Below are 26,722 nucleotides of genomic sequence, written 5' to 3' on the forward strand. Positions count from 1 at the left end.
TGTGTGTGATGGTTTGTATGGAGTAGGCCTACTTGTCAGCACATTCATAATTTCAATTTGTTAATTTCCATGTTTATTTTCAGGAATGCCAAAGCACTCAGCCACTTGTACAATACATGTCCACGTGTGTGTGCAGCTCAGCTCTTCACATGGGGAGGGGTCCTGTTCCCAGGTCCGTACTCCATTCTTGGAATGCCTGACACAACGTGTCATCGCTGGTGTCATTAAAGATTTCTGTGGATAAAAACACGTAATACTGTGTCTCAGTCTAGACGCTCTAGGGTTACTCCTTACAAAAGAACTGGGTCATTCGGTGTCAAATCAGATAAGGTTGTTGCTGCACTGTCTATACGTCTATATGAATGATGGGTCCCAAAACCAAAACCTGTCAAATATTTCTGTTAACGTCCCGTCATATTATTTTCAGCCCTTGAAATTACTTCAATTTTTCAACCTGAAAACACATTATCTGGGAAGCAAAGTTTGGCCATTAATATCATGAAAAGTACTATTCATAGGCAGCCCAAACTTTGTAGGGTGGAAGACAAACATGTTCTCAGTATGACTGAACTCAGTATGAAAAGTTTGCACGGCATGCTCATTGAGTTTCTACAAGGCCCTAACTAAGTTAGCAACTTTGTTGGTTGCTATGTAATTTCCCATTGCCAACCAACTAAGTTGCTAACAGGTTAGCAACTACAGTATGGTTTTAGGGAACGCACCCCCGAATGGGAAGTATGAACGTTGTCGCTGTCGCTGGCATATGGTGCGCTGGGACGCGTTTCCCAGATTTCCTCAAACACACGACAGCAGCCTTTTTCTGCAGGAAATTTTGGCCTCGCTGTTCTCTTTCACTTTTGAGTCCGACTCTCATACCTTCTTTCTCAAGGTGTCCAGCTGAACTGCAGGCCGTGAACTCTGCCATATTTACCCAATCAGCATCTTACCTGTTTCTTTTGGGCCAATGAAGTTTCAGTTTTATTCTCTTATGTAAATTTGAATTAATTATTATTTTTTATGGCCAATGGGGGCCCCTCTGGCAGGCTGGCACACATGGGGCCCCTAGGCTGCAGCCATATCTAGCCTGCACACACACACACACACACACACACACGGGGCCCCTAGACTGCAGCCATATCTAGCCTGCACACACACACACACATGGGGCCGCTAGGCTGCAGCCATATCTAGCCTGCACACACACACACACACACACACACACACACACACACACACACGGGGCCGCTAGGCTGCAGCCATATCTAGCCTGCACACACACACACACACACACACACACACATGGGGCCGCTAGGCTGCAGCCATATCTAGCCTGTTCGGCTCGATGTTAAAGGCATATTTTGTCAGGTCGGGCGGGGCGGGCAGATTAGATATCCAAAATGGGTCCGGTGGGTGCGGGTTATAATAAACCCGACCCGCACAACACTACTCCCTACTTGTAACGTGTAAATAGAAGAGAGTATAAGCAGCACAGTTAGCTAGCGATATAACTAGCGATCGCTGTACAGCAGTCCCAAGACAATTCCCTCCCTGTCACCGTGGGAACGCTCTCCAGCTCCCGTACCTGCTCGCCCCAGAGCTGTGGGCAGTGGCATCCTGACCAGTCCTCCGGAGTGCTTGAGTCGCTCGCCAAGGGCCTCCCTCACCAGCTCCAGGCTGCAGGCCGCGTGCCACACGGGCAGCTCCAGGGCGCGCATGCAGCGGACCACCCGATCCCGCAGCGCAGCGGTCAGCAGGCCTCGCTCACAGGCCACGTACACCATGAGGGACATGTCGATTGTCACTGCCTCGCCGTGCAGCAGCGCAGGTAACACCTTCTGCAACACACACGTCAGAGAAAATAGTCAACTGTAAAATATCTTTGATGCTGGACATGCAGATATGGAGATCGGGGTCTATATGTATTTTTGAATTTGTTTGCAGTCAAGTGAAATGGTAGCCAACAAAAATGAAGTAGCTGTAAAACTGTACTGCAACTACAGCCTTAGGAGCACTTTCACTCCCAGGCATTTCAACACGCGTCTCTTGTGACCATCTCTAGCTCAGGGCTGATGAGGTGTCCGAAGTCCACCAGTCGGTCCAGCTCGTCCTCCCACAGGTTTGGAGCCAGCTCCTCCAGCATGGTCTCTATGGCGATCCTAGAGGATGCTGAAGCAGCAGGCGACTGGTCTGTCCTGTCGGTCTCATCACAGGTTTGGAACTTGGAATCCAGAAGCCTCGGCCCCTCTGACTCCAGAAGCTCAAACAGGCCTTTGTGTTTCATTAGAGCCATCTACAAAATATTGAGAGAAAAGAGTGTGACCCTACCTAGTTTGTTAACTACCACAGTCACGAGTTGGGTCGCGATAGTCTGTCATTTTTAAAAAGTGGGTCCCCAGAAAAAAAGTTTGAGAAACACTGCCCTACTGTGTCTTCTAATGTCCAGAAGCTAAACAACACAAACCTTTGTGGTCCTGGAAGATTCACCATGAGGTTTTAAAGAAGGTTGTAACATGTCCTCCGTTAGCCTGACTTATTTGTTAGGAACACCATGTTTAGTTCTAATTAGGAACACCATGTTTAGTTCTAATTAGGAACACCATGTTTAGTTCTAATTAAGAAGACCATGTTTAGTTCCAATTTGGAATACCATGTTTAGTTCTAATTGGGAACACCATGTTTCGTTCCAATTGGAAACACAATGTTTAGTACTACAGTCTGTCTGACGGACGCAAGTGTACCTGTGGCCTCATCATGCACCTAAAGAAGCGTGATCCACACGTTTGTCATGCAAGATACCTTCAACATCTCAGCCAGTCCATTGGCGATGTGGCGGCGTGGGACGGTCCCCAGGAAAGACCTGTCTAGGAACACGGCCACCGGGGGGATGTAGCTTCCCAGCTTGTTTTTACAGTTGGCAAAGTTGACCCCATTCTTTGCCCCGACACTGGCATCCACATAGGCCAGCAACGTGGTCGGGATGCGGATGTAGGGAGTCCTTCTACGATAGAGAGACGCCGCTAGTCCCACAATATCGAGACACACTCCTCCACCAATGGCCAAGATTGGCTCAGACCTTCGGTCAATGCCAAACTGGTGAACTTCCTCAAGGATTGTCGTGACAAGCTCCATGGACTTGTTTTCCTCTGTAGTGGGCAAAGGCAGCATCTTGTAGACGACATTCCTGGCCTTCAGGTACTCCGAGATCCTACTCCCGTAGAGCGCATGGACGGTCTCATCTATGACAATAAAGCGCTTTATGGGCTTGCTGCTGTTCTGCAGCTCTCCACAGCACCCCGTGTGGCCAAACATCAGGGTGTCATTATCAGCGTCCAGAAGGTTATTGCATTGGATGATTCTGTAGGTGAACACGATGGGGCTCACCACTGTCCAGCAGACACCGTCAGCTGTGGAGCTCTCATAGCTATAGGGAGTCATGTAACAGACACGTTAGCTGTGGAGCTCTCATAGCTATAGGGAGTCATGTAACAGACACGTTAGCTGTGGAGCTCTAGCTATAGGGAGTCATGTAACAGACACGTTAGCTGTGGAGCTCTCATAGCTATAGGGAGTCATGTAACAGACACGTTAGCTGTGGAGCTCTAGCTATAGGGAGTTATAGTAACAGTAAGAGTGCAATTCAGTGAAAGTGTAAATAGAACCACCTAATTGTTCCTATGGGTGAACATGATTGACAGGGAGAAACACATTACATAGGCTACACATTTTGACAAATCTGACAATATTGACAGTTGTTAACAGTAATTAACCATATAACCATACTATTATAGGCTAGTTAATTACTAGCAATTAACAGTTACTCATTAGGGTGAGCTAGGCAGGGCACCCTGGACTCACAGAGGTGAAAGGGTTAATTCACACATAGCTGTGGACTGACTGGACACACACACGTGTATAGACCCCCTCATGCCAGCTCACTGAAATACCACCTCCAATAATAGCCAAATATGTAGGTCGCCCTTGACTGTAGAGAGCCGTTTACAAGCCTACCAAATTATTGTTAAGAGTTTACTAAATTGTAATGGACATAAATCGACTCAATATTACAAGTATTTTGGTAAGACAAACTCTTTGAATATATCAAAATAAAGACACACATGCACAGTCACTGCAGTTGCCACTACTGTGGGAAATTAATGTATCAAATATTCATACCCATATAGAACAATATATATTCACATATATGCAGCTGCATCCAGCTTATTATGAATAGATGGCTACAATATATTTAATAAACATGTAGTACAAGAATGTTTATGCAAGTATATGTGGAACACAAAATGGATATCTTGCATGAAAGTCCATGCTGAATATATTTAATAATGCAGAAAATATAAGAAAGTGGCCAATATTGATAAATACATGGAAATATATTTATTTAACATAGTATATTTATTTAACATATATTTATACTTACATTTTAGAATTCAGTAACACATGTGGTTCCCCATGAGGCTACTTACATTTTAGCAGGCGACAGATGTCCCTGGTGGTCCCCAGAGTGTTCACTTCCACGTCGTCTGTTCCACGTTCCATTAATTTGCACTAATTGAAATTCTCTGAGTTTATCACAGTAATCGAGATCAGTCACATTTGACATCTCTGCGACTAATACACATGTAGAGGGAATGAGCAAGTCAGGCTGCCACCTTGAGTCAGGCAGAACTAGCGGCATCTGGTTGGCCTGGGAGAGCCTATATATAGTTTGGGAAAACCGGCTACTAATCTCCATTTCTACACACCTTCTAACACCAAGCAGATCCTTAGCATCATTTACACTGCACTGGTTTTACTAGGCCTATATGTGTTGTTGTATCTATCTCCTTACCATCCTGTGAATTCTCATTTTTACTTCATTCTAATTCTCTGATGTTTTATTTATTGGTTTGTTTGTTTGTTTGTATTATTATCATTCATTGTTTTCTTATTTTTATTTTTCTCTATTATTGTGTTAAATGCACCAAATGTAAACCACTTTAAGCTGCATTCTGTGTATGAAAGGTGCTATACAAATAAAGCTTATTATTATTGTTATTATTATTATTATTATTATTTAATAAATCTACTGCAACTTTTTAATGTAATAATTGCACTGTCTGCTGTATTTCAAGTCATGAAATTCTATTGTACAATCATTTGTAATTTTGTTGTTGTTTTAAAGATGCACTGTAGAGGGCAGCAGAGAGTTGTGCAGCTAGAATATATGCTTTGTGCTTTCTGTGAAATAGGTGTGGCAACAAATAGTCTGTAGTCTGTAAGGCAAGGAAAACTGGCTCTTATCATCCATTCATAATTTAACGGTATTCCCAGATTACAGATATGAACATCAGATCTTTGAACTCTGATTGATACTGAATAAGATCAACATGTGAAATCCATACATTATGCACGTCATATAATGGGATTTATTAAAGAGGCATGCTGTATTGATCACAAATCGTGCAAAGGCATTCATAAACAATGCATAGCCATAGCGTGTCTGCATTAGCCTAATGCACACGGACACCTTGCTGTGGAAATGGAGCAGCAGGAAGAAGACGCCACAGCTGAGAGCTGCAGCACTGGGGCACTTCATTGGATCTCTGAGATGCGATCGGGACCGTATGAGCAAAGAAACAGTGAGAGGATGCGCACTGTATCAATATACTTGACTGGCCAATTGTCCTGTTCTTATCCATACAGTCCCATGTCTCCAGGTGGACCATTCACAGTTGGACATACTCAGTCAAGTGGGCTACTTCCTCCATCCCAGACGGATGAAGCTGCTCTCATGTGTCAACAGCATCAAAAGGCTTCCCCTGCTCTCTGGTTAGACCAGCACTCCTCTAATTCACTTTGTCCACGGCGGAGTGGCCTCCCTCAACGATAGCACACCTCTGATATCTCCATGGCCAGCTCGATCAGCTCGCTGGTCTCTTGGCACGAGTCGAGCAGACCACAGTCGCAGCTCATGTTGCAGCTGCAGCAGTCGTTGGCACGCGAGGGCTCTTTGGACGCCCGGTAGTACCCACAGGAGGGACAGCAGCGCACCACACTGCGCTCACAGGCCTCTGGGATCAGACTCAGCAGCTCAGAGAAGCGGCAATGGAGACACGCCAACAGGAGAGACGCACAATCATCTGAGAGAGAGAGAGATGAGAAATGAGAGAGATGAGAGAGAGATGAGAAATGAGAAATGAGAGAGATGAGAGAGGGAGAGATGAGAGAGATGAGAGAGAGAGAAAGATATGAGAGAGAGATGAGATGAGAGAGAGAGAGATGAGAGAGAGAAAGAGATGAGAGAGAGATGAGAGAGAGATGAGAGAGGGAGAGAGAAATGAGAGAGAGAGAGGAATGAGAGAGAAATGAGAGAGAGATGAGAGAGAGAGAGAGTGTCATCAACCTGGAACTGAAAAGCTGGACTCAAAAGGCCAACACCAGCAAAAACAGCTGAGGAGCACAGCAGAGCCGCCTGACGCATTTCTGTGGCCACAGCAGCACAGGGAGGAAGACAGAAGCTACGCTGAGGCACTGAAAGCGCCCATCAGCAGCCACAACACTGAGCTGAAACACATTAAAGAACTCCTCACTTTCATATGCACACGTCTGATGAGCTGATCATGTAACTTAAAAAAAAAAAAAAATGTAATGCAATTTTTATTTTATACAAAAACCAGTTCACAACACAACTAATATACAGTATGCACTGCATATGAATAACTCAATAATAACATATAAATAATATAACTAATATGATAAATAGATACATGTATCTGATATTCACTGGGATTGGTTCATTTTGAAGGCTTGTTAAGTTTGTTACATTTATCCAGGTTGTTCAATAATTAGTACTCCATGAAATCTTTAACAATTACCCTCTGGAATGTTCAAGGCATTCAATCATCCACTTTTGGTTGCAAAACTAACACTGTGGAATTTCAGAAAAGCATTTAAAACATGGACATTATAATTTTACAAGAAACATGGCGCAGGAATAATGAGGTCACCCTCTGTCCTATAGGATATCGAGAAATAGCGATCTCCTCCAGAAAAAATAAAGGAATAACACGAGGGAGAGATTCAGGGGGCATGGTGATATGGCATAAATTAGAAATAGATAAATACATCTCACTAATAAAAAAAGAGGACTCACAAAGTTTTCAACAAACAACTCACCCAAACAACCAAAGATATATTTGTTTGTGCTGTGTGTACCACCCTCTGAATCTCCCTACTGCAACGAAGAGATATTTGACACCATGAACCACCAAATCAACCACTTCCAGGCCCAGGGAAGTGTATTGATCTGTGGAGATCTGAATGCAAGGACAGGATCCCTTCCTGACTATACAGCAGATCATGGCAACACATATATATATATATTTGGGCAGAGGTTCCCACAAAATGTTGTTAACTTCCCACGGAACAGCTCTGACACACAAATAAACAAAAATGGGAAACTACTTTTAGAGCTCTGCCAAAGCCTGGGCCTGTATCTTGTCACTGGTAGGGTGAGAGGGGACTCTCGGAAGATACACCTACAGTTCACCTCTTGGTTGCTCAACAGTTGACTACATGATAACAGACTTAGACTCATCCACTTGTAGAGCATTCACAGTCAAGCCACCAACAGCCACAGCCAAGTTACTGCATACCTTAAAAGAACAGAAAACTCTAATATACACAAACAGCCCAGCAAGCTGTTCCGCACGAGAGAGAGTTACAGATGGACTAAGAACAGCAAAGAAAACTACCTAACAGCTCTCTATCACCCTAAAGCTTCCCCAACTATTGAGACTTTCCCTCTTAGTAGTTACCCCCACAATATAGAAGGCGTAAACTTAGCAGTAGAAAATATTAACCATATATTTGACTACCTGGCAGAGCTATCAGCCCTACGTCCCCCTCAAAAAAGAAGAAATACCAAACAAAGTGATGAGAAATGGTTTGACTTGGACTGCAAAATGATGAGGAAAAAACTAGGACAATTATCAAACCAAAAGCATAGACAGCCAAACAATGGCGATTTACGCATTCAATACTATGAGGAACTCAAACAATACAAAAAAAAACCACTTAGAAAGAAAAAAGAACATCATATTCAAAACCAACTACAAACAATTGAAGAATCACTAAATACGAATACCTTCTGGGACAACTGGAACTCGCTAAACAAAAAGCCCCATGAAGAACCAGCCATACAAAATGGCAATACATGGAAAGATTATTTTGAAAATCTGTATAACAAAACAGATATGACCCATGAACAAATCCAAATAGTCGAAAAACTGACCAAAATAGAAGACACAATTTCTAAATACCAAAACCAACTAGATTACCCTATCACCTAAAAGGAACTGCTAGACAGACTGCACACCCTAAAACCAAAAAAAGCGAGTGCCAAGAATTGAACACGGAAAAGAGTCCCCTCATCCAGTTGGTCCATAGGCTCCAGCAAGAAACAACCAACAGAACTAACATCACTATTCAGCCTCAGGACACTGGCACCCCTCTTGAAAGAATAAATACCAACCAAATTATCAACACCCAGAAAGAAAAATATCTCACATATTGGACAAAAACAACAGAAAAACAAAGTAAACTACAAAGTTATTTGACTCTTAACAGGGAATACCAATTAGCAAAATACTTGACAATTGTAAGAGACACCAACTTGAGAAAAACAACGTCTAGATAAAGGCTTAGCAACCACAGTCTGGCAATAGAAACAGGCAGACACAGGCAAACCTGGTTGCCTAAAGAAAACAGACTTTGTGTGAACTGTGACAAAGCTGCCCTAACTACAAAGAAATACGCTCCAACTTATATATATATATAAGTATATGGATATATATATCCAAAATTCTTTGAGATCGAAGATCACAAGAAAATTAGATATTTATTAGGAGAAGAGGAAGATTGTGCAATACTAGCTGCACACTACATACACAACTGTCAATCAAAATGACAGCTGACCTAAATATTTTTAGATGTACTACTTAGCCTAAAAGCACCTCCACATCACTGAAGTCATTTCCACATATAGAACTCAAGTAATCACCTTTCACTTCCGCTAGATAAGTGATTGCACTTGTCATTATGGACATAATTGTTTTTTTGAAATGTGAAGCTTGAAACAGAAGTGGTCAGTTATTAGCCATGCAAGGCGGTGAGAAGTGGTCAGTTATTACCCATGCAGGGCGGTGAGAAGTGGTCAGTTATTACCCATGCAGGGCAGTGAGAAGTGGTCAGTTATTACCCATGCAGGGCAGTGAGAAGTGGTCAGTTATTACCCATGCAGGGCGGTGAGAAGTGGTCAGTTATTACCCATGCAGGGCGGTGAGAAGTGGTCAGTTATTACCCATGCAGGGCGGTGAGAAGTGGTCAGTTATTAGCCATGCAGGGCAGTGAGAAGTGGTCAGTTATTACCCATGCAGGGCGGTGAGAAGTGGTCAGTTATTACCCATGCAGGGCAGTGAGAAGTGGTCAGTTATTACCCATGCAGTGTCCACTCCACTCACCCTCAATCACATCAGCAGCGTAGCTACCGCCCAGGACAGGAGAGCAGCGTAGCTACCGCCCAGGACAGGAGAGCAGGCAGCAGGGCAGAGCAGGCTAATGTGGATGAACACGCGCCAGAGCTATTATGGACAGGCCATCTCTGTGGGATTGTAATTGTGTTCTATTATGGACAGGCCATCTCTGTGGGATTGTAATTGTGTTCTAGCAGGCAGAGAAGTTGTATGGAGACATCCCAGAGACAAATGGACAACACTGCTGTGTTAAGAGCTGCTGCTGACCAGGAGGAATGAAGGCTGCACAGACAGACAGATGAGGCAGGGCTGCTCTCAAACATCACAGATGGCCCAGACACACAGGTCAGGTAATGCCCTCTCAATGTATTAATTTGCAAATTAAACAACCCAGTTTCATTTGTCAATAAAGTAATAAAGTAAGCTACTCATTTTATATATTATTAAGGCTAAATCCCAGGCTATAAAAGTGTAATATCTATTCTCGGCTATATTAGCTTTCTCTACACACAGTCTCCTTTCAGAAAGCATTTGCCATCATTTCCAGCTCATAAATAATTCAAGGCGAGTCCATAAAAATATTTGATGACTGAGGTGGTTCAGAGGGACGCAAGCAATGAGAACTGTGAAAACAAACTGACAACACGAAGTACTGACAACACAAAGAAATGACAACACAAGACCCCAGAGATGTCTGCAGGGGTTACGGTACAACTGTACTGATTTGAAGAAAATGAAAACCACCCTGCTGAAAAAATCAGCCTGATCAGCTTAAGGTGGCTTGCTGGTTGACCAGCTTGTTTGACCACCATCTATGATGGTTGACCAGCTAGACCAGCAAATCTCTTGCGAAAACATACCTTCAACTGGTTTACCCAGTTTACGATGGTGATTCAACTGATTTTACTTGTTGTACCACCTCAAGCTGGTGTAAGATGGTCATGCTGGTGACCAGGCCAGTCAAAAGTGCACAAGGTTGAGCTGAACCTTCTGTTTAGTTCTTTTGGTGCGTCAGTCAAGTTCAAAGCAACCAAGGACACAGAGGGACAAAAAGTCTACATTCAAGACATCTTCATATTTTTATATAAATAAAGATAAATCTTTACTTCAATGTGAATGTAAACACATCTTCTCTCTTAAAACATTACACTCCAGTGGTTTAAATGCGGAATAGGAAATGTCATGCTTCTTGTGATCTTTATTATATTAATGCATGTATCAGTGTATCACCTTGTCATGATTTGAGATTAACAAGGCCATTGGCAATCAAAACTATCTACAACATGAATCAAATGGTAGCCTGATGTCCTAGCCGTGGATGTCTGTAACAGTAGTTGACAAAGAGATCATTTAAAGGATTATTTATTCTGCAGACTGATTGATATGATAGCATAGCATGATAGCATAGCATGAGCCTTAAACCTTCTCCACGGAATACCAGTTTGCTTCTGCTGTAGTCTCTATTCCATAAACAAACCAGTAAATGTTGTATCCACGGCAACCCAAACTCACCTCCAGAATCAGCATGAGATCAACCCAAACTCACCTCTAGATTCAGCATGAGATCAACCCAAACTCACCTCCAGAATCAGCATGAGATCAACCCAAACTCACCTCCAGAATCAGGCATGTTGGACTCAAAAGAGGTGAAGTCGCTGCTGAGCAGGTGTTTGTCTGATGAGAGGAGAGAGGAGCTGGAACCTGCCCACTGGTTTCCCACGCCGTCCAGGGACGAAACGTCAGCGTCCTTCTCAGATATGGTGCTCAGCCTCCTGATACCGCTGACCACAACCTCCTCACGATGGCCACTCTTCAGGCCTGCAGAGCACACATGCCCACACACTGAGCCCACACACATGCCCACACACTGAGCCCACACACATGCCCACACACTGAGCCCACATCACCACATGGACAGTGCATGGTACATAGAACACAGAACACAGAAGTGTTCTACATGTTGAAAAGTCTTACCACCAGAACACTAAGGCCTGGGTGTTCTCTGATTGGCTACTTTGTTCGGTATTCGTATTCCCTTTCGTTGAACTGAAAGCGTAGGCCCTACTGTAGCTAATCCACTGTGCGATTTGGAGCTGTAGCGTATACCGGAACAAGCGCTGTAGTGGTTGATCAACGGCTTATTTGATATGTTTTAATGCAGAAAAACACCCTTGGGTCAATTTTCACTATAATTACATTTTAAAGGCACTCTAAACGATGCTGGGTAACGTCACTTCTGTTGACTTTCAAACAAAACAGATAGCTAGCTCGCTACTTCCTCCCCCTCCCTCCCGTGCTGCTCCCGTGCAATTGAAACTCTCCTAAACGCGCATCTTGTCTGTGATTTGCTGGAACAGTTTGTTATGTTTTCATGGGCTAGGTTTGCCCAGGTTGCTTTTGTTGCTGTTTTTGGAGCCTGGGCTGCCCACAGAGATCACATTTGTTTTACAGTGTATTCAGGACAGTCAGCTAGCGGTTGGTTAGGTGATGTTTGCAGTAAGTGACATAAAATGTTTTAGCCTAAAAAACGTGTGGCATCGCTAAGAGCACCTTTAACAGAACCTTAAAATCAATTATAGGAAACAGGGAGCCAGTACAGTTCAGCTAGCACAGCACAGGGGTGATGTGCTCCCTTTAATTGGTGTTATAAGACTAGCAGCAGAGTTCTGTATGAGTTCCAATTTCTTTATATGCTTTTTTGGGAGACCAGTAAAAAGTGCATTGCAGTAGCCTAGTCTAACCTACTAGTGATAAAGGCATGGATTAATATCTCTGTATCTTGTGTTAAAAAAGGCTGCACTTTGGCCATGTTTCTCAGGTGGAAATAAGCTGTCTGGGTAACTTTACTGATATGGGGCTTAAAGCTTAACTCTGTATCTAAGATGACCCCTACAGTAGGCTTGTTACCTTTGACCTGGTGTGCCAGGTTCCCAAGGTTACTAAGAAAGATGTCTCACTTTGATTTTGGTCCAACTAAAAGTATCTCTGTTTTATCGTCATTTAGCTTTAAAAAATTGTTGTTCATCCACTGATTAATGGAGGCTAAGCATGCGAGAAGGGAGCAAAGCCATCTGGGTTTGTTGGCTCCACAGAAATATATAATTATATAGTCTGCATAGCTGTGGAAGTTTACATTATGCTGACTTATGATGTTGAAGCATATATGGGGAAAAGAGCAGAGGACCAAGACAGCTCCCCTGGGCCACACTGAGGGGAAAATCATGTTGTACAGACACGTGATCCCCTCGACTGACAGTCTGCCAGTAATGTAGGTTTGAAACCAGTTTAAAACATTATAAGAGAAACCAACCCACTTCGCAAAGCGGTGAATTAAAATGTTATGATCAATGGTGTCAAATGCTGTCAGCAATGACCTTAGAGAACCTTAGAGAACCTTAGAGACCTTAGTGGATCCTTCTCTCACTCCGAGCAGCTCTATAGTCATTTACTATGTTCTTTCTTTTAGAATGGCACGGTGAACCTGTAGCTTAGTTTTCCTCCATGTTCTCTCATACAGGTTTCCTACAGGATCTTATGGACATTTTCGTTCATCCAAGGCATCAGTTTGCTACACTTCGGTTTGAAATGTTTTACATATTGAATAAGGCCTGGGTATTCTGGGTATTCTTTGAGGGGATCCGTGCTTTGTTCCATGTTCTTTGTTCCATGTTCTTTGTTCCATGTTCCCTTTCTTTCTTTCTTCTAAAAGGGGTCAATAAAATGCTCCACAGGGTCCCTGGTCCAGTGCCGTGATTACTGAGGACACATTAGAGTGCACGTCCCAGTGGGCCGCACCTGAGAGTGGTTTGAGAGGCGCCTAATGACCCAGATCGATTGGGAGATTGCTATAGCCTCAGGGTTCCATTCTAAAAGCCCTTTTTCAAACTCTGAGACAAACAAAGACAAAAAGTTGGAAAAAGCTTGTGTGCTCTTTGTTGAGATGATATAACTGTCTGTCATTGCAGTAATGTTACCCCCCCCCCCCCCCCCCCCCTTAAATACGGATTATCTTGATTGATGCCATGTCAGAATAGGGTACCATCCTCTCATTTCATGCAGCCTATGTGTCTTATACCACTGATAATTCTTATACCACTGATAGTTCTTATCTGATAGTTCATATCACTGATAGGTCTTATACCACTGATAGTTCTTATCTGATAGTTCATATACCACTGATAGTTTTTATACCACTGATCATTCTTATACCTGAGAGTTTTCAGTTATACCTTATACCTTCAGAGTTTTCTCCACAGAGTTGAGCTCAGTGCACACAGTTTAAGGCCCCAGAACTTTTCAATGTTCTTCTGTATTCTACAAAGATTGTTGCAGAAACAGATCTCAGATGCAGAACTTCAAGATGAAGAGCCATCGCCTGTACAACAGTAGCTTAGCCATACTTTTAAAAATTATTTAAAAGTTTATTAGGCCTACTCATCCCATCCCATAGCCTACCCATCATGGGAGAAATATATATGCTGAAGTGAACACATGAGGAACGGTTAGAATGTGTAGCCTATACCGAAACCTAGAAATAGGCGATTCATTTATCATGAACACGCATGCAGTTAGAATATTTTAAGGTATTCATTTACCGTCGGTCACAGGACCCTTTCTGTCTCTCGAAACATCAAGATCGGTGCCAGTCGTTTTCCCATCCATTTTAAGAAGCTTCGATGTAAATAAATCTATGAAACGCAGATCGCCATTCAGTATGATCTTTGATGCGCCTTTGGATTATGCCTTATATCCGTGGAAATGACGAATCACTGATAACAGTCAACGTGTAGCCTATACAGTATTACAACGTGTAGCCTATACAGTATTACAACTTGTAGCCTATACAGTATTACAGCAGCTTACATGCTTTGTAGCGGCATTACTTCTGTGCGCAACAGCAGCGCGTTTAGCGGAGAAGTGACGGCCATCTCAATCCTGCGCACTGACTGCCTCTCGCATTAAGCACCCTCCTCTGCGCACTGAATGCCTCTCGCATTAAGCATCCTCCCTCTGCGCACTGAATGCCTCTCGCATTAAGCACCCTCCTCTGCGCACTGAATGCCTCTCGCATTAAGCACCCTCCTCTGCGCACTGAATGCCAACCCTTCTCTCGCTCATTGAGTTTCCAAAGATACGTTGAAGACGACGAGCAAGAGAGAAACATTTGGATACTTTCGTACTTCCGCCTACTGTGGACCGAAAAGGCAACTTCTTAAGTAAAACACGTTTGCCATGTCTTATTTCAGCAATCGTGGGTGTGCGGGGCAAGTAAATGATTGTTGCCTAGATACACCTCACCCCACCGCAAACCCTCAATTTAGAGAATCGACCACCACTACACGCCCAAGTAGGGTTGCCACATTTGATTTGCGTCCCCCCCCCCCCCCACAAAAAATAAATAAAAAATAAATAAATAAATAAATAATAATAATAATATATTTATAAAGTTAGAAATTATGTTAAGAAATGCTGCTAATTGTATGCTGTTGAACTTGAGCTATATGGTGCATTGGCACTTTAAGGTCACTCATGCTCTTGTAAAATATAAGGCTAATCCATAAACTCAGCCTTGTTTGTTTGTGCTATATGATGCCACATATTAACAATAGCCTACTATGCATAATATTAAGTTGTTACAAGCAGATATAAGTTTCATATATTAAAAGGGGATGTCAACAATGACATCTAATCCCTGCCAGTCTCTCTCTCTCTCTCTGGTGCGCACTCAAGATTCGTTCCCAATTAATAAGTAACGTTCAAGTTAGGTGCTGCATCGTGATCATCCTTGCATTTAACACGAAGTTCGTGCATTTTGACATCGTAAACATTCTGGAAGAGAGAAAAGCAGTTAGCAGTACAGCTAGGCCGATGTATTGGCTACATTTTGGTACCCCTTCTGTCCTTTTAGTCCAGTGGACAGAAAGGTGAACCCAAAAATGTTGAGTACACCAAAGTTTTATGATGGAAATATATAGTATGGGTTCCCAGCATGTAGAAACTGGCGGATGCTAATTTGCATATGTTGGGCAATTTGTGTAATCGAGCTAATTAGCATAAATTAGCATAATCACCTATATTGATCATATTATAAGAGCTGCTTGGCCAAAATGGACAATGTCAGTATGTGTTTAGGGGTTACTAGAGATGCTGAGTCCATATCTGACATTTTCAAGATTCATCACTATTTAAACTTGGTTTGGTCACGTTTTTACTCTCATTAAGCTGATTTTGCTGAGTTTTTGGGGGCGATTTAGACGGATTTTTGGAGGATAAAAATGTTCAGTGTTTAGGAATAATTTGGATCCTCAAGTTATTTCTGAATTCCACAATCATTTTGGAAATAGCTATTCACTGGCCCTCTGCTGTGACTCACAATTGAGTAACAAAGGGAAGAACTAGCCTCTACTACTCCTCACTGTCCTCATCCGTTGTCCTGTCGCCATCTTCTCCAGACTCTTCATCCCTGTCCTTCTGCTGTTTTTGCTGTGTAAATATATTGCCACATGTAACATCACTGCCTTTGCAGAAACAATAATTAGTACAGGCCAGGTCTGCAGCTGCACTTTCCAGATACGTGTATACACAGTTTTAACCCAGCTTTGCAGTTACAGCTGATAACATCTAACAAATCAGGAGGAGCAACAGGACTTAAATCGAGGGTGGGCAAGTTCCTCTCCTTTCTTCATACCTGTCTTCTAACTCCCTCCAAACGCGGTTATATCCACAGCCGGTGGATCAGGACGGTCTGCTGCTTTCCAAAGCAGCACCTGTAGATGGGCACGTTTTCCATGGAGGAGCAAATTGCGTTCTGTAGGAGACAAATTGCGTTCTGTAGTGTTTTCAGTGCTGGAGGAGCCGGGAGTGGGAGACCTCACCGCCAGGGATGAATTACTGCACTGGCCTACTGGACCCGGCCCAAGGGTCCAAGGGGTCAGGGGGCCCTGAAGCCCAAGCCTTTGCCTGACATCATTGCCTCAATATCAGGATGTAGGCTACGAATCTGATTGAATTTAGAATTGGCCATCCCCAAAATGCACCAGAATACAGGAAATCACATCAGTGGCCACGGCGGAGAAGGACTTCACGCTACTGGGAGAGCGGCCTTGGAAAATAAGGTAGTGACACTGGTCTGGGCGCTGACTTCACCGAGAGAAGACTTTGAGCCCCTGCCCCCACCGGGCAGCTTTAAGCTGGAGTTGCGGTGGCCCTGGCTACGGAGCAGAGCAGAGGTGGAGCGGCAAGGAGGTGGTGCCTTGAGGACGGACGGTTGGCGGAGCCTGTTCGAGTCGGCCTGTTCGCCGGTGCTCTTTAGAGAAATAAGGGGGAAAAAAGTTTGTTGTGTGAAATCCGATGGCACGAGCCAGAGAGAAGGTCTAGGCCTTGTGTGATCGTGGCGGTGTGGAGTGGCCGGAGCAGCGGAGGACAGCTCTGCGACAAGGCAGCAGAGGAGGGACGCCAACGTCTGTAGCTGTAGCCTGATTGCGCAGCGTGGTCCGGCTGCGATGGAACTGGAGTCTGCTGCCCCGACTGGCGAGACGACGGAGTGGAGCATCGGAGGTGCAGTGCCAGTAACGGTGCTCAGCGCCGGGGAGTCTGTGGCAGTGGAGGCTAGGCCCCGCCAGGTGTTGGAGGAACGTTGCGGTGGTGCACACTGCGAAAGTGCGCCCTGAGGGCGTTCTCTGAAGGGAGCTGGGGACGAGAGGCGACAGACCAGGTGACTGCTAGCCCGCCCCGCATTGGGCCGCTGGTGGTTGTGGTTCCCCAGGGTGAGTAGGGCTCTTGCGGTGTGTGCAACCCACCTGCTGTGTGGCAGTGCCAGAGACTAATTGCTGGACTGAATGTGGGAACGCCCGCGCCGAGGATGGCAATGGCTTGTTGGGGGAGCTGTGCAAGGCCAGCGTGCTGGACTGTGCTTGAGATTCCCACAATGTTTTGCGCTAAGGATTCTGGGAGAACTGAATGATCATCTCAATACCAATGTTTCCCAAAAGGCTTGTCCCAAGGAGAACAGTATTACCTTAAACACACATGAGGAAACCGAACAGTCCAACCAGTAGACTAGGATAAGCTAGCCAACTATGCTACTTTGTTTACAATATTTCCAGGCTTCAACCAGACAGCAGAATGAGGCAGAGTTGTAATAGAAATAGTAGGCCTAAGCTACAGGCTAATCTGCATAAAGTGTGCTGTCATAAATATCAGACATTCAGCATTCTCTCTTTTTATATCAGGATATAAAATAATACAGATATATTACATTGTAATCCTCTGGTGTTCTAAGGTATAGGCTATTGAAATGTCTAGCCCCCCGCCTCTAAAAAAAGAAAAATCGAGGTTCGTATCAAACCGTGGGTCAAAAATTGTGATACGAATCGAATTGTTAGGTTGGTGTATCGTTACAGCCCTACTGTATATCGCTACAGCCCTATCCTCCAAAAATCTGTCTAAATTGGACCAAACTCAGCAAAATCAGCTTAATGAGAGTAAAATGTGACCAAACCAAAGTTTAAATAGTGATTTTATCTTGTCTTTAATCTTGAAAATATCAGATAAGGACTCAGCATCTCCAGTAACCCCTAAAAACATACTAACATTGTCCATTTTGGCCAAGCAGCTCTTATAATATGATCAATATAGGTGATTATGCTAATTAGCTTAATTACACAAATTGCCCAACATATGCAAATTAGCATCTGGCAGTTTCTGCATGCTGGGAACCCATACTATATATTTCCATCATAAAACTTTGGTGTACTCAACATTTCCGGGTCCACCGGACTATTTGGTGCCCTTGTGCGTGATGCGCGTGGTAAATGTTGAAACATTTCCTATAGTTTCTTACCTATATATTTGCCCTGATGCACTTGTTGACGCAGACACACGCACTCACTTTTCACTCATTTCCCTGCTGCTGTTATATCAGCCTACAGAGCAAACAGGACATGCGCGTGTCACTAGAAAGTGGAGTCTGGGTCTGTGGTTGCGCGGCAGTTGCTAGGTAATAATGTAAACTCTATTTTTGCTGCCAATCACCAAAAAGCCTTTTATGTCTGTGTACTGTACATAGGCTACACGGGATTTGATGTAGGGCCTACGATAAACGCAACCAAGAACAAAACCGTTCGAAACTATGTTCGAACATCTAACAAGATGTTTTTTATTTATTTTTATTTGGCTTTTATTATTAAAGGATAGTGCCCTTTGTACAAATACAAGAACAAGTATATTTGCATTATATAAAAGGGAATAAAAAACAACAAATCAAGTGTTAAGAGCCTCAGGCTTTTCATGACCTCGCTAGTCAGCGGAGACGAGGGTTAAAACTCCCACAGGACTGCTGGATCAAACATGTGATTGACACTGACCCATATTTGGCATTTAACGATTCACACTTGCCAATATCTATTTTTTTACAAATTCATTGGTAGCTGCTGACGATCACGTTCTCACCTGGCCAATCTGATGTAAACAAGGAATATGTGTCCTTATTTTCATATTTTCATAGTCTTTGGTTAACTCCATGGACAGTTACAAATTCAAAAGAGAACCTTAAAAACTAGACTTTCTTTTTTTTTACATAAATGCAGATTTATCCTCTCCTAATTAAGTTTGTACTATCTACTACCATGAGTCAGAGGAATATACAGACATTCCTTTAAAATAATGCAATGGAAGGCATTGTGTCTTAGAATGAAAACTACCTACAAAACACAGTATGCTACTCCTGCCCTTCAACAAACACTCGGGCCGAGAGAAAGATGAAGAACAAAAGGAACTAAAAACAAACAACATTCATCAAGTGCTAGTCAGACATGTTCCACTTTGGTTCAAATTCAACTTTTTTTGTCAAATTAAAAACAAAATAAAATGGAGGTAAATCAGATGATCGAGACATTCACTAAGTTTATGACCCTTTGTCTATCACACACACACTCTTACTCACACACACACCCACACACACCCACACACACACACACACACCTTTCACCCTGACTGGAGCTAAATGTAAATTATGAAACCATTACCATAAAAAATAACATGTACTCACACACACACAAATTCAAACATACAAGGCATCACGCGAGACAAGTCAGTGGCAGTCAGTGGCAGTGGGTGGAGGAGAGCAGTGGGACCTATGTGCCGTGTGGTGGGGGAGGTCTTGGGAGGGAGCGGTCACGGAGTTGGCCCTTTGTTGGCCCTTTCTGCGCTCAGGCACTGATGAGCCCTTGACGTACCAGTGAGGTCAGTCCGGTCCACAGGGCGCTACAATGTGTCGCCATTCAAAATAAATACAGTAACAACAACAACCACAACCAAAAAGTCCCTCTAGCCGTGAGGCGGTTCTCAGTGGTGTTCCACCAAATGCGCTCTGTGTGTCCGTTCAGTACATTATCTTAGCTGTCAATGAGAGAGTGTTTGTGTTCTGTGTGTGTGCACAACAGTGGGTGAGTGACTGAGTGATTAGGCCCATGTGGAAGTGTGTGTGTGTGTGTGTGTGTGTGTGTGTGTGTGTGTGTGTGTGTGTGGGGGGCTCTCAGGAGAAGGCAGGTGGAGAGGCCCGGGGCAGGTCATTCCTCTCTGAGGGCTCATAGTAGCGCTTGTGCTCCAGTTCCGGGCTGCACTCGTCCAGCATCATCTCCGGGGAATGGGGAGGGGCCGCCTCCTCATACTCCTCCTCCTCCAGCTGCTCCTCCTTCACTCTGGAAGGGTATCTACACACACGCACACACACACACACGCACGCACACACGCACGCACGCACACACACACACACACACACGCACGCACGCACACACACACGCACGCACACACACACACGCACACACACACACACACACACACACGCACGCACAGACAGAGAGACACACACACACAGTAGAAAGATAGCTTACAGTTTAGATAGATTCTGGGGTAATTTCAGAGATGGGGTTAGTTGCAGCACAGGGCCAATGGTTGGACTGAGCAAAGAGGAGTGGGTGTGGCCACTCAGTGTGGGTGGAGCAAATGTGAGTGGGTGTGACCACTCACAGTGTGGGCGGAGCAAATATTAGTGGGTGTGGCCACTCACAGTGCAGGCAGAGCAAAGATAAGTGGGTGTGGCCACTCACAGCATGGGCAGAGGGGAGAGGAGTGGGTGTGGTCACTCACAATATGGGCGGAGCAAAGGTGGGGTGGTGTGGCCACTCACAGTGTGGGCGGGGGGAGTGCGTGGGTGTGACCACTCAGTGTGGGCGGAGCAAAGATGGGGTGGGTGTGGCCACTCACAGTGTGGGCGGGGGGGAGAGGTCGGTGCTGGAGTCGCTGGCGTCGCTGTCCATGTCCTGGTCCTTGTCCAGGGAGCCGTTGAGCTCGTGGCGGATGGCAGAGGCCAGGGAGTGCAGCCCCCCACTGCCCAGAGACGCCGAGCCATACAGGGGCAGGGAGCTCTCCGCCATGGCAGCCTGAGGAGGGATGCACACACACACACACACACACACGACACACACACGACACACACACGACACACACACACGACACACACACACGACACACACACACGACACAGACACGCACAGACACGCACAGACACGCACAGACACACACACACACACACACACCTATTTAATAGCTTGTTCCACAATGTTATTGGGAAACATTCACTCTGTAAACTAAATGATCTACAAAAGACATATGATGTGCTCTGTAACAATACAGTATATCATTATTAAACTACAGACATAACTGACATATGATGTGCTCTGTAACAATGCAGTATATCATTATTAAACTACAGACATAACTGACATATGATGTGCTCTGTAACAATACAGTATATCATTATTAAACTACAGACATAACTGACATATGATGTGCCCTGTAACAACACACTACAGTATATTATTATTAAACTACAGACATAACCGACATATGATGTGCCCTGTAACAGCACACTACAGTATATCATTATTAAACTACACTAGACTACATGCAACAGACCAGCGAATGTCCCTCACCTGAAGAGCAGAGAAGGCCGGACTGTGGCCAAGGCTGGACTGGATGCCCTTCACAATGGAGGGAGACCTGGAGGAGACAATCACAATCACAGTGTTAACTCTGGAGGAGACAATCACAATCACAGTGTTAACTCTGGAGGAGACAATCACAGTGTTAACTCTGGAGGAGACAATCACAGTGTTAACTCTGGAGGAGACAATCACAGTGTTAAATCTGGAGTCAACTACAACCACAGTGTTAACTCTGGAGGAGACAATCACAGTGTTAACTCTGGAGGAGACAATCACAGTGTTAACTCTGGAGGAGACAATCACAGTGTTAAATCTGGAGTCAACCACAACCAGTGTTAACTCTGGAGTCGACAACCACAGTGTTAACTCTGGAAGAGACAATCACAAGCACAGTGTTAACTCTGGAGGAGACAATCACAGTGTTAACTCTGGAGACAACCACAATCACAGTGTTAACTCTGAATGGGATTTGGATATTGAGAGCCAATCACACAGTAGGTCAGAAACTCCCAAAGAAATAGAGCTGTAGCAACCAGCAGCATCCTCAACGGCTTACAGTGATCGTCCATTTAAAATATAGCTTACAGTGATAAAATATAGCTTACCGTGATCATCCATTTAAAATATAGCTTACAGTGATCGTCCATTTAAAATATAGCTTACAGTGATCATCCATTTAAAGAATGCGTTGGAGACACCTGCTGGTAACGTAGAACACACATGATACCAGAGAGAAACAGAGAGAGAGACAGCGAAAGAAAGGGGATGAGAGAGGGAGGGAGAGAGAGAGGGAGGGAGAGAGGGGGGGGGGAGGGAGGGAGAGAGGGGGGGGGGGGGGGAGAGGGAGGGGGGGGGGGTAATACGTACCCTGTGATCTTCTGTGGTCTCCTCTTCTGGAACTCGAGTTCATCTACTGTCCACACGGCCCCCTTCACGTTCTCCACACGCACAAAGCATTTGTGCAGACTCAGGTTATGCCGCACAGCATTCTGGAACCACATGACACACAGTGACCATCACTCCAACACACAACACACAGTGACCCAACACAACACACAGAGACCATCACTCCATCACACAGTGACCCAACACAACACACAGAGACCATCACTTTACAGTGGGTGGTCCTCCGCAGCGCTGGACGCTGAGGCTAGTCTAGTGTGGACAGTAACTAGGGTTAGTTCCCAACGAGCCGCTGCTTTACCTTCCATGTTGCTGCGTTCTTTCTGAAATAGGCAAACGTTCGCGTGAACCAGTTGTAGATCTCGTTTAGTGTCAGCTGTCTGTCTGGAGACTCAAAAATAGCCTGAAAATGAAACACAGGGACAAACCGAAAGCAAATGAGCAAAATGGAAACGGAGAAGAACAGAAGCACAACAGGGTTTCCTGCAGGATGGGGTCCGCTCACATACCTGCCGTATTAAGGAGGCTAAACACATACCTGCCGTATTAAGGAGGCTAAACACATACCTGCCGTATTAAGGAGGCTAAACACATACCTGCCGTATTAAGGAGGCTAAACACATACCTGCCGTATTAAGGAGGCTAAACACATACCTGCCGTATTAAGGAGGCGTACCTGAACACATACCTGCCGTATTAAGGAGGCTAAACACATACCTGCCGTATTAAGGAGGCGTACCTGAACACATACCTGCCGTATTAAGGAGGCTAAACACATACCTGCCGTATTAAGGAGGCTAAACACATACCTGCCGTATTAAGGAGGCGTACGTAAACGGAGGTCTGACTTCTGCGCTGGAGTAGAACTCCTTGTTTTGGACGATGTCTGTGGGAGCAAACAGGATGTCAGCTGATGCAACGCAAGCACACGGACTTCGACAAAACCACAAAACAGACACCCTTAGTCCAGAAAACAAACAAACAAGCACCCTTAGTCCAGCGCCTGAGTCGTACCGACCAACATCCCTCAGCGAGTAGTGACCCGCCAGATGCTCACCCAGACAGGTGCAGGTGCTGCTCACCCAGACAGGTGCAGGTGCTGCTCACCCAGACAGGTGCAGGTGCTGCTCACCTTGGTTCATGGAGGCCCCGTACTTGTCGGAGAGGCGTCGGCGGGAGGGTCCAGTGCTGTGCAGGCCGGCTGGGATGATGACGGTGGGGGACTGGGGCAGGGACGTGCGTGGCGTGGAGGGGGCCATGGCCGACTGCGACAGACTCATGGAGATGGGTGTCTTGGGAACTGTCGCCTTGGAGAGCGTCATACTGGACACCAGGTTGACCTGGGGGGGTATAGGTCAGTCAGGTCAGACCTAAACTCTGCACGCTCAACAGGAGAAACTCTGCTGTAAGATAAGCTCCCTGGTCAACACATCCTGCTACCCAGAGCATGGACTCTTGGAGCCTCTCAGTGCAGTGTGTGTAGCAGAGTGTGTGTGTAGCAGTGTGTGTGTGCAGCTGTGTGTGTGTGTGCAGCAGTGTGTGTGTGTAGCAGAGTGTGTGTGTAGCAGTGTGTGTGTGCAGCAGTGTATGTGTGTAGCAGTGTGTGTGTGTAGCAGTGTGTGTGTGCAGCAGTGTGTGTAGCAGTGTCTGTGTGCAGCAGTGTGTGTGTGCAGCAGTGTGTGCAGCAGTGTGTGTGTGTGTGTCCAGCGGTGTGTGCAGCATTGTGTGTAGCAGTGTGTGCAGCAGTGTGTGCAGCAGTGTGTGTGTGCAGTGTGTGTGTGTGTGTGCAGTGTGTGTGTGTGTGTGCAGTGTGTGTGTGTGTAGCAGTGTGTGTGTAGCAGTGTGTGTGTAGCGGTGTGTGCAGCAGTGTGTGTGTGCAGCAGTGTGTGTGTGCAGCATTGTGTGTAGCAGTGTGTGCAGTGTGTGTGTGTGCAGTGTGTGTGTGTGCAGTGTGTGTGTGTGCAGTGTGTGTGTGTGCAGTGTGTGTGTGTGCAGTGTGTGTGTGTGTGCAGCAGTGTGTGTGTGCAGCAGTGTGTGTGTGCATGTGCAGCAGTGTGTGTGTGTGTGTGCAGCAGTGTGTGTGTGCAGTGTGTGTGTGCAGTGTGTGTGCAGTGTGTGTGCAGTGTGTGTGTGTGTAGCAGTGTGTGTGTGCAGTGTGTGTGTGCAGTGTGTGTGTGTGTGTGTGTGTGCAGTGTGTCTGTAGCAGTGTGTGTGTGCGCAGTGTGTGTGTAGCAGTGTGTGTGTGCAGTGTGTCTATAGCAGTGTGTGTGTGTGCAGTGTGTGTGTAGCAGTGTGTGTGTGTGCAGTGTGTGTGTAGCAGTGTGTGTGTGTGCAGTGTGTGTGTAGCAGTGTGTGTGTAGCAGTGTGTGTGTAGCAGTGTGTGTGTGCAGACTTACAGGCTGAGGTGCTGGCTTGGCCTCAGAGGACTTGACACGGAGGTGAGCCATCATGGCCTGCAGCCGATCTTTGTCTTTGGCCAGCTGGAGCACAAGCAGACAGAACAGGTGGTCAGTCACACCTCACACTCTTCAGAGTGCTCACACACACACACACACACACCTTTCAGAGCGCTCACACACACACACACACCTTTCAGAGCGCTCACACACACACACACACACCTTTCAGAGCGCTCACACACACACACACACACACACACACACACACACCTTTCAGAGCGCTTACACACACACACACACACACACCTTTCAGAGCGCTCACTCACACACACACACACACACACACACACACCTTTCAGAGCGCTCACACACACACACCTTTCAGAGCGCTCACTCACACACACACACACACACACACACACACACACACACCTCACACTGTTCAGAGCGCTCACACACACTGAGAGAAAGTGAATTAGAACATTATGTCCAATATTCCAATATGTGGTTTAATGTTCTGCATTTCTCATTAGTGGGTCACTTTGATACTAAACGTATGATTCTATCTAATGACTATGATATCTGTACTGTCCCTGTGTATATATCTCTGTGTGACTGTGTTTAGAGATAAGCAGGAATGACTGCAGTGTTTCACTGTTCTGTATGGCTGCGTCAGTAGCTATCTGCTCCGGATTGCCAGGATGCCACTAATCACACACAGAGCACTCACACACACACACACACTCTTTAGAGCGCTCACACACACACACACCTCAAACTCTTCAGAGCGCTCACACTCACACACCTCACACTCTTCAGAATGCTCACACACACACACACACACACACCTCACACTCTTCAGAACGCTCACACACACCTCACACTCTTCAGAACGCTCACAGACTCAGATGAGGGACACGGCATTACTCTCTCTCTCTCTCACGCATGCACGCACACATAAATCATAAACACACACACACACGCACGCACACACACGCACGCACGCACACACGCGCACACGCACACATAAATCATAAATACACACACACATGCATGCACACATACATGTAAATCATAAATACACACACACACGCACGCATGCACGCACACACACACGCACGCACACATAAATCATAAATACACACACACACGCATGCACGCACGCACACACACACACACACACACACACGCACGCACGCACACATAAATCATAAATACACACACACACGCATGCACGCACACATAAATCATAAATACACACACACACACGCACGCACACATAAATCATAAGTACACACACACACGCACGCATGCACGCACACATAAATCATAAACACTCACACACACACGCACGCACGCACACACGCACGCACACATAAATCATAAATACATACACGCACGCACGCACGCACACACACACATAAATCATAAATACACACACACACGCACGCACACACACATTAATCATAAATACACACACACACACACACACACACACGCACACGCACGCACGCATAAATCATAAATACACACACACACACACACGCACGCGCACACACACACACGGCCTTACCTGGAGCTCTAGCTGCTGGACCACCTGCATCTGGACACGACACTGCGCCGTGCTCTTGTCATCCAGGGCATGCTCATTATTCAGATGCCTGCTCCAGCACACACACACACACACACACGTAAGATGCTGTGACTGATACACATGATGACATTGGCACTGGAATAGCAGCCATAATGGGCAGTCTGTACTGATAGCACAGGACAGTGACAGCGACATGTTCTTGCCACCAGAGGGCAGTAGTGCTACACGGGTGAACACAGACAGCACATGGAAGGACAGTGACACCGACGTGTTTTTGCCACCAGAGGGCAG

At 45.4% G+C, this 26,722-nt stretch overlaps 3 protein-coding genes across 7 annotated transcripts in view; all 3 read right to left on the bottom strand.

The window, feature by feature from the left end:
* Positions 1-56: 56 nt before the first annotated feature.
* Positions 57-4,671, bottom strand: LOC121714245 (2-epi-5-epi-valiolone synthase-like). Its single transcript, XM_042099533.1, has 5 exons — positions 4,482-4,671; positions 2,797-3,421; positions 2,051-2,290; positions 1,583-1,835; positions 57-234 (listed from the first exon to the last, which is right to left on the bottom strand). The coding sequence occupies exons 1-5, from the start codon at positions 4,616-4,618 to the stop codon at positions 146-148; spliced, it is 1,344 nt and encodes a 447-aa protein (XP_041955467.1). The 5' UTR covers positions 4,619-4,671; the 3' UTR covers positions 57-145.
* Positions 4,672-5,165: 494 nt separating this feature from the next.
* On the bottom strand, positions 5,166-14,475 carry LOC121714236 (myoD family inhibitor domain-containing protein 2-like). The gene is made up of 3 exons (XM_042099517.1): positions 14,126-14,475; positions 11,145-11,348; positions 5,166-6,137 (listed from the first exon to the last, which is right to left on the bottom strand). The coding sequence occupies exons 1-3, from the start codon at positions 14,190-14,192 to the stop codon at positions 5,878-5,880; spliced, it is 531 nt and encodes a 176-aa protein (XP_041955451.1). The 5' UTR covers positions 14,193-14,475; the 3' UTR covers positions 5,166-5,877.
* A 4,206-nt stretch (positions 14,476-18,681) lies between these two features.
* Positions 18,682-26,722, bottom strand: part of foxp1a (forkhead box P1a) — a 56,694-nt gene continuing 48,653 nt past the window's right edge. For all 5 annotated transcript variants that reach the window (XM_042099474.1, XM_042099475.1, XM_042099477.1 and 2 more), the window contains 9 exons: positions 26,411-26,498; positions 24,835-24,918; positions 23,571-23,778; positions 23,248-23,324; positions 22,740-22,841; positions 22,403-22,524; positions 21,524-21,590; positions 20,796-20,971; positions 18,682-20,242 (listed from right to left, as the gene is read on the bottom strand). In XM_042099474.1, coding sequence (XP_041955408.1) covers positions 20,065-20,242; positions 20,796-20,971; positions 21,524-21,590; positions 22,403-22,524; positions 22,740-22,841; positions 23,248-23,324; positions 23,571-23,778; positions 24,835-24,918; positions 26,411-26,498 — 1,102 coding nt within the window. In that variant the 3' untranslated portion in view covers positions 18,682-20,064. The remainder of the gene's footprint in view (positions 20,243-20,795; positions 20,972-21,523; positions 21,591-22,402; positions 22,525-22,739; positions 22,842-23,247; positions 23,325-23,570; positions 23,779-24,834; positions 24,919-26,410; positions 26,499-26,722) is intronic.

Source organism: Alosa sapidissima, chromosome 7, assembly GCF_018492685.1.
Source record: "Alosa sapidissima isolate fAloSap1 chromosome 7, fAloSap1.pri, whole genome shotgun sequence".
Taxonomy (NCBI): Eukaryota; Metazoa; Chordata; class Actinopteri; order Clupeiformes; family Clupeidae; genus Alosa; species Alosa sapidissima.

Coding starts and splice junctions, on each gene's coding strand:
- LOC121714236 (XM_042099517.1), bottom strand. CDS start 14,192: ATGGATGGGAAAACGACTGGCACCGATCTTGATGTTTCGAGAGACAGA. Junction 11,349..14,125: donor AAAGGGTCCTGTGACCGACG/GTAAATGAATAC, acceptor TGTGCTCTGCAG/GCCTGAAGAGTGGCCATCGT. Junction 6,138..11,144: donor CAACATGCCTGATTCTGGAG/GTGAGTTTGGGT, acceptor TCTCTCTCTCAG/ATGATTGTGCGTCTCTCCTG.
- LOC121714245 (XM_042099533.1), bottom strand. CDS start 4,618: ATGTCAAATGTGACTGATCTCGATTACTGTGATAAACTCAGAGAATTT. Junction 2,291..2,796: donor GACTGGCTGAGATGTTGAAG/GTATCTTGCATG, acceptor AATATTTTGTAG/ATGGCTCTAATGAAACACAA. Junction 1,836..2,050: donor TCAGCCCTGAGCTAGAGATG/GTCACAAGAGAC, acceptor TGTGTGTTGCAG/AAGGTGTTACCTGCGCTGCT.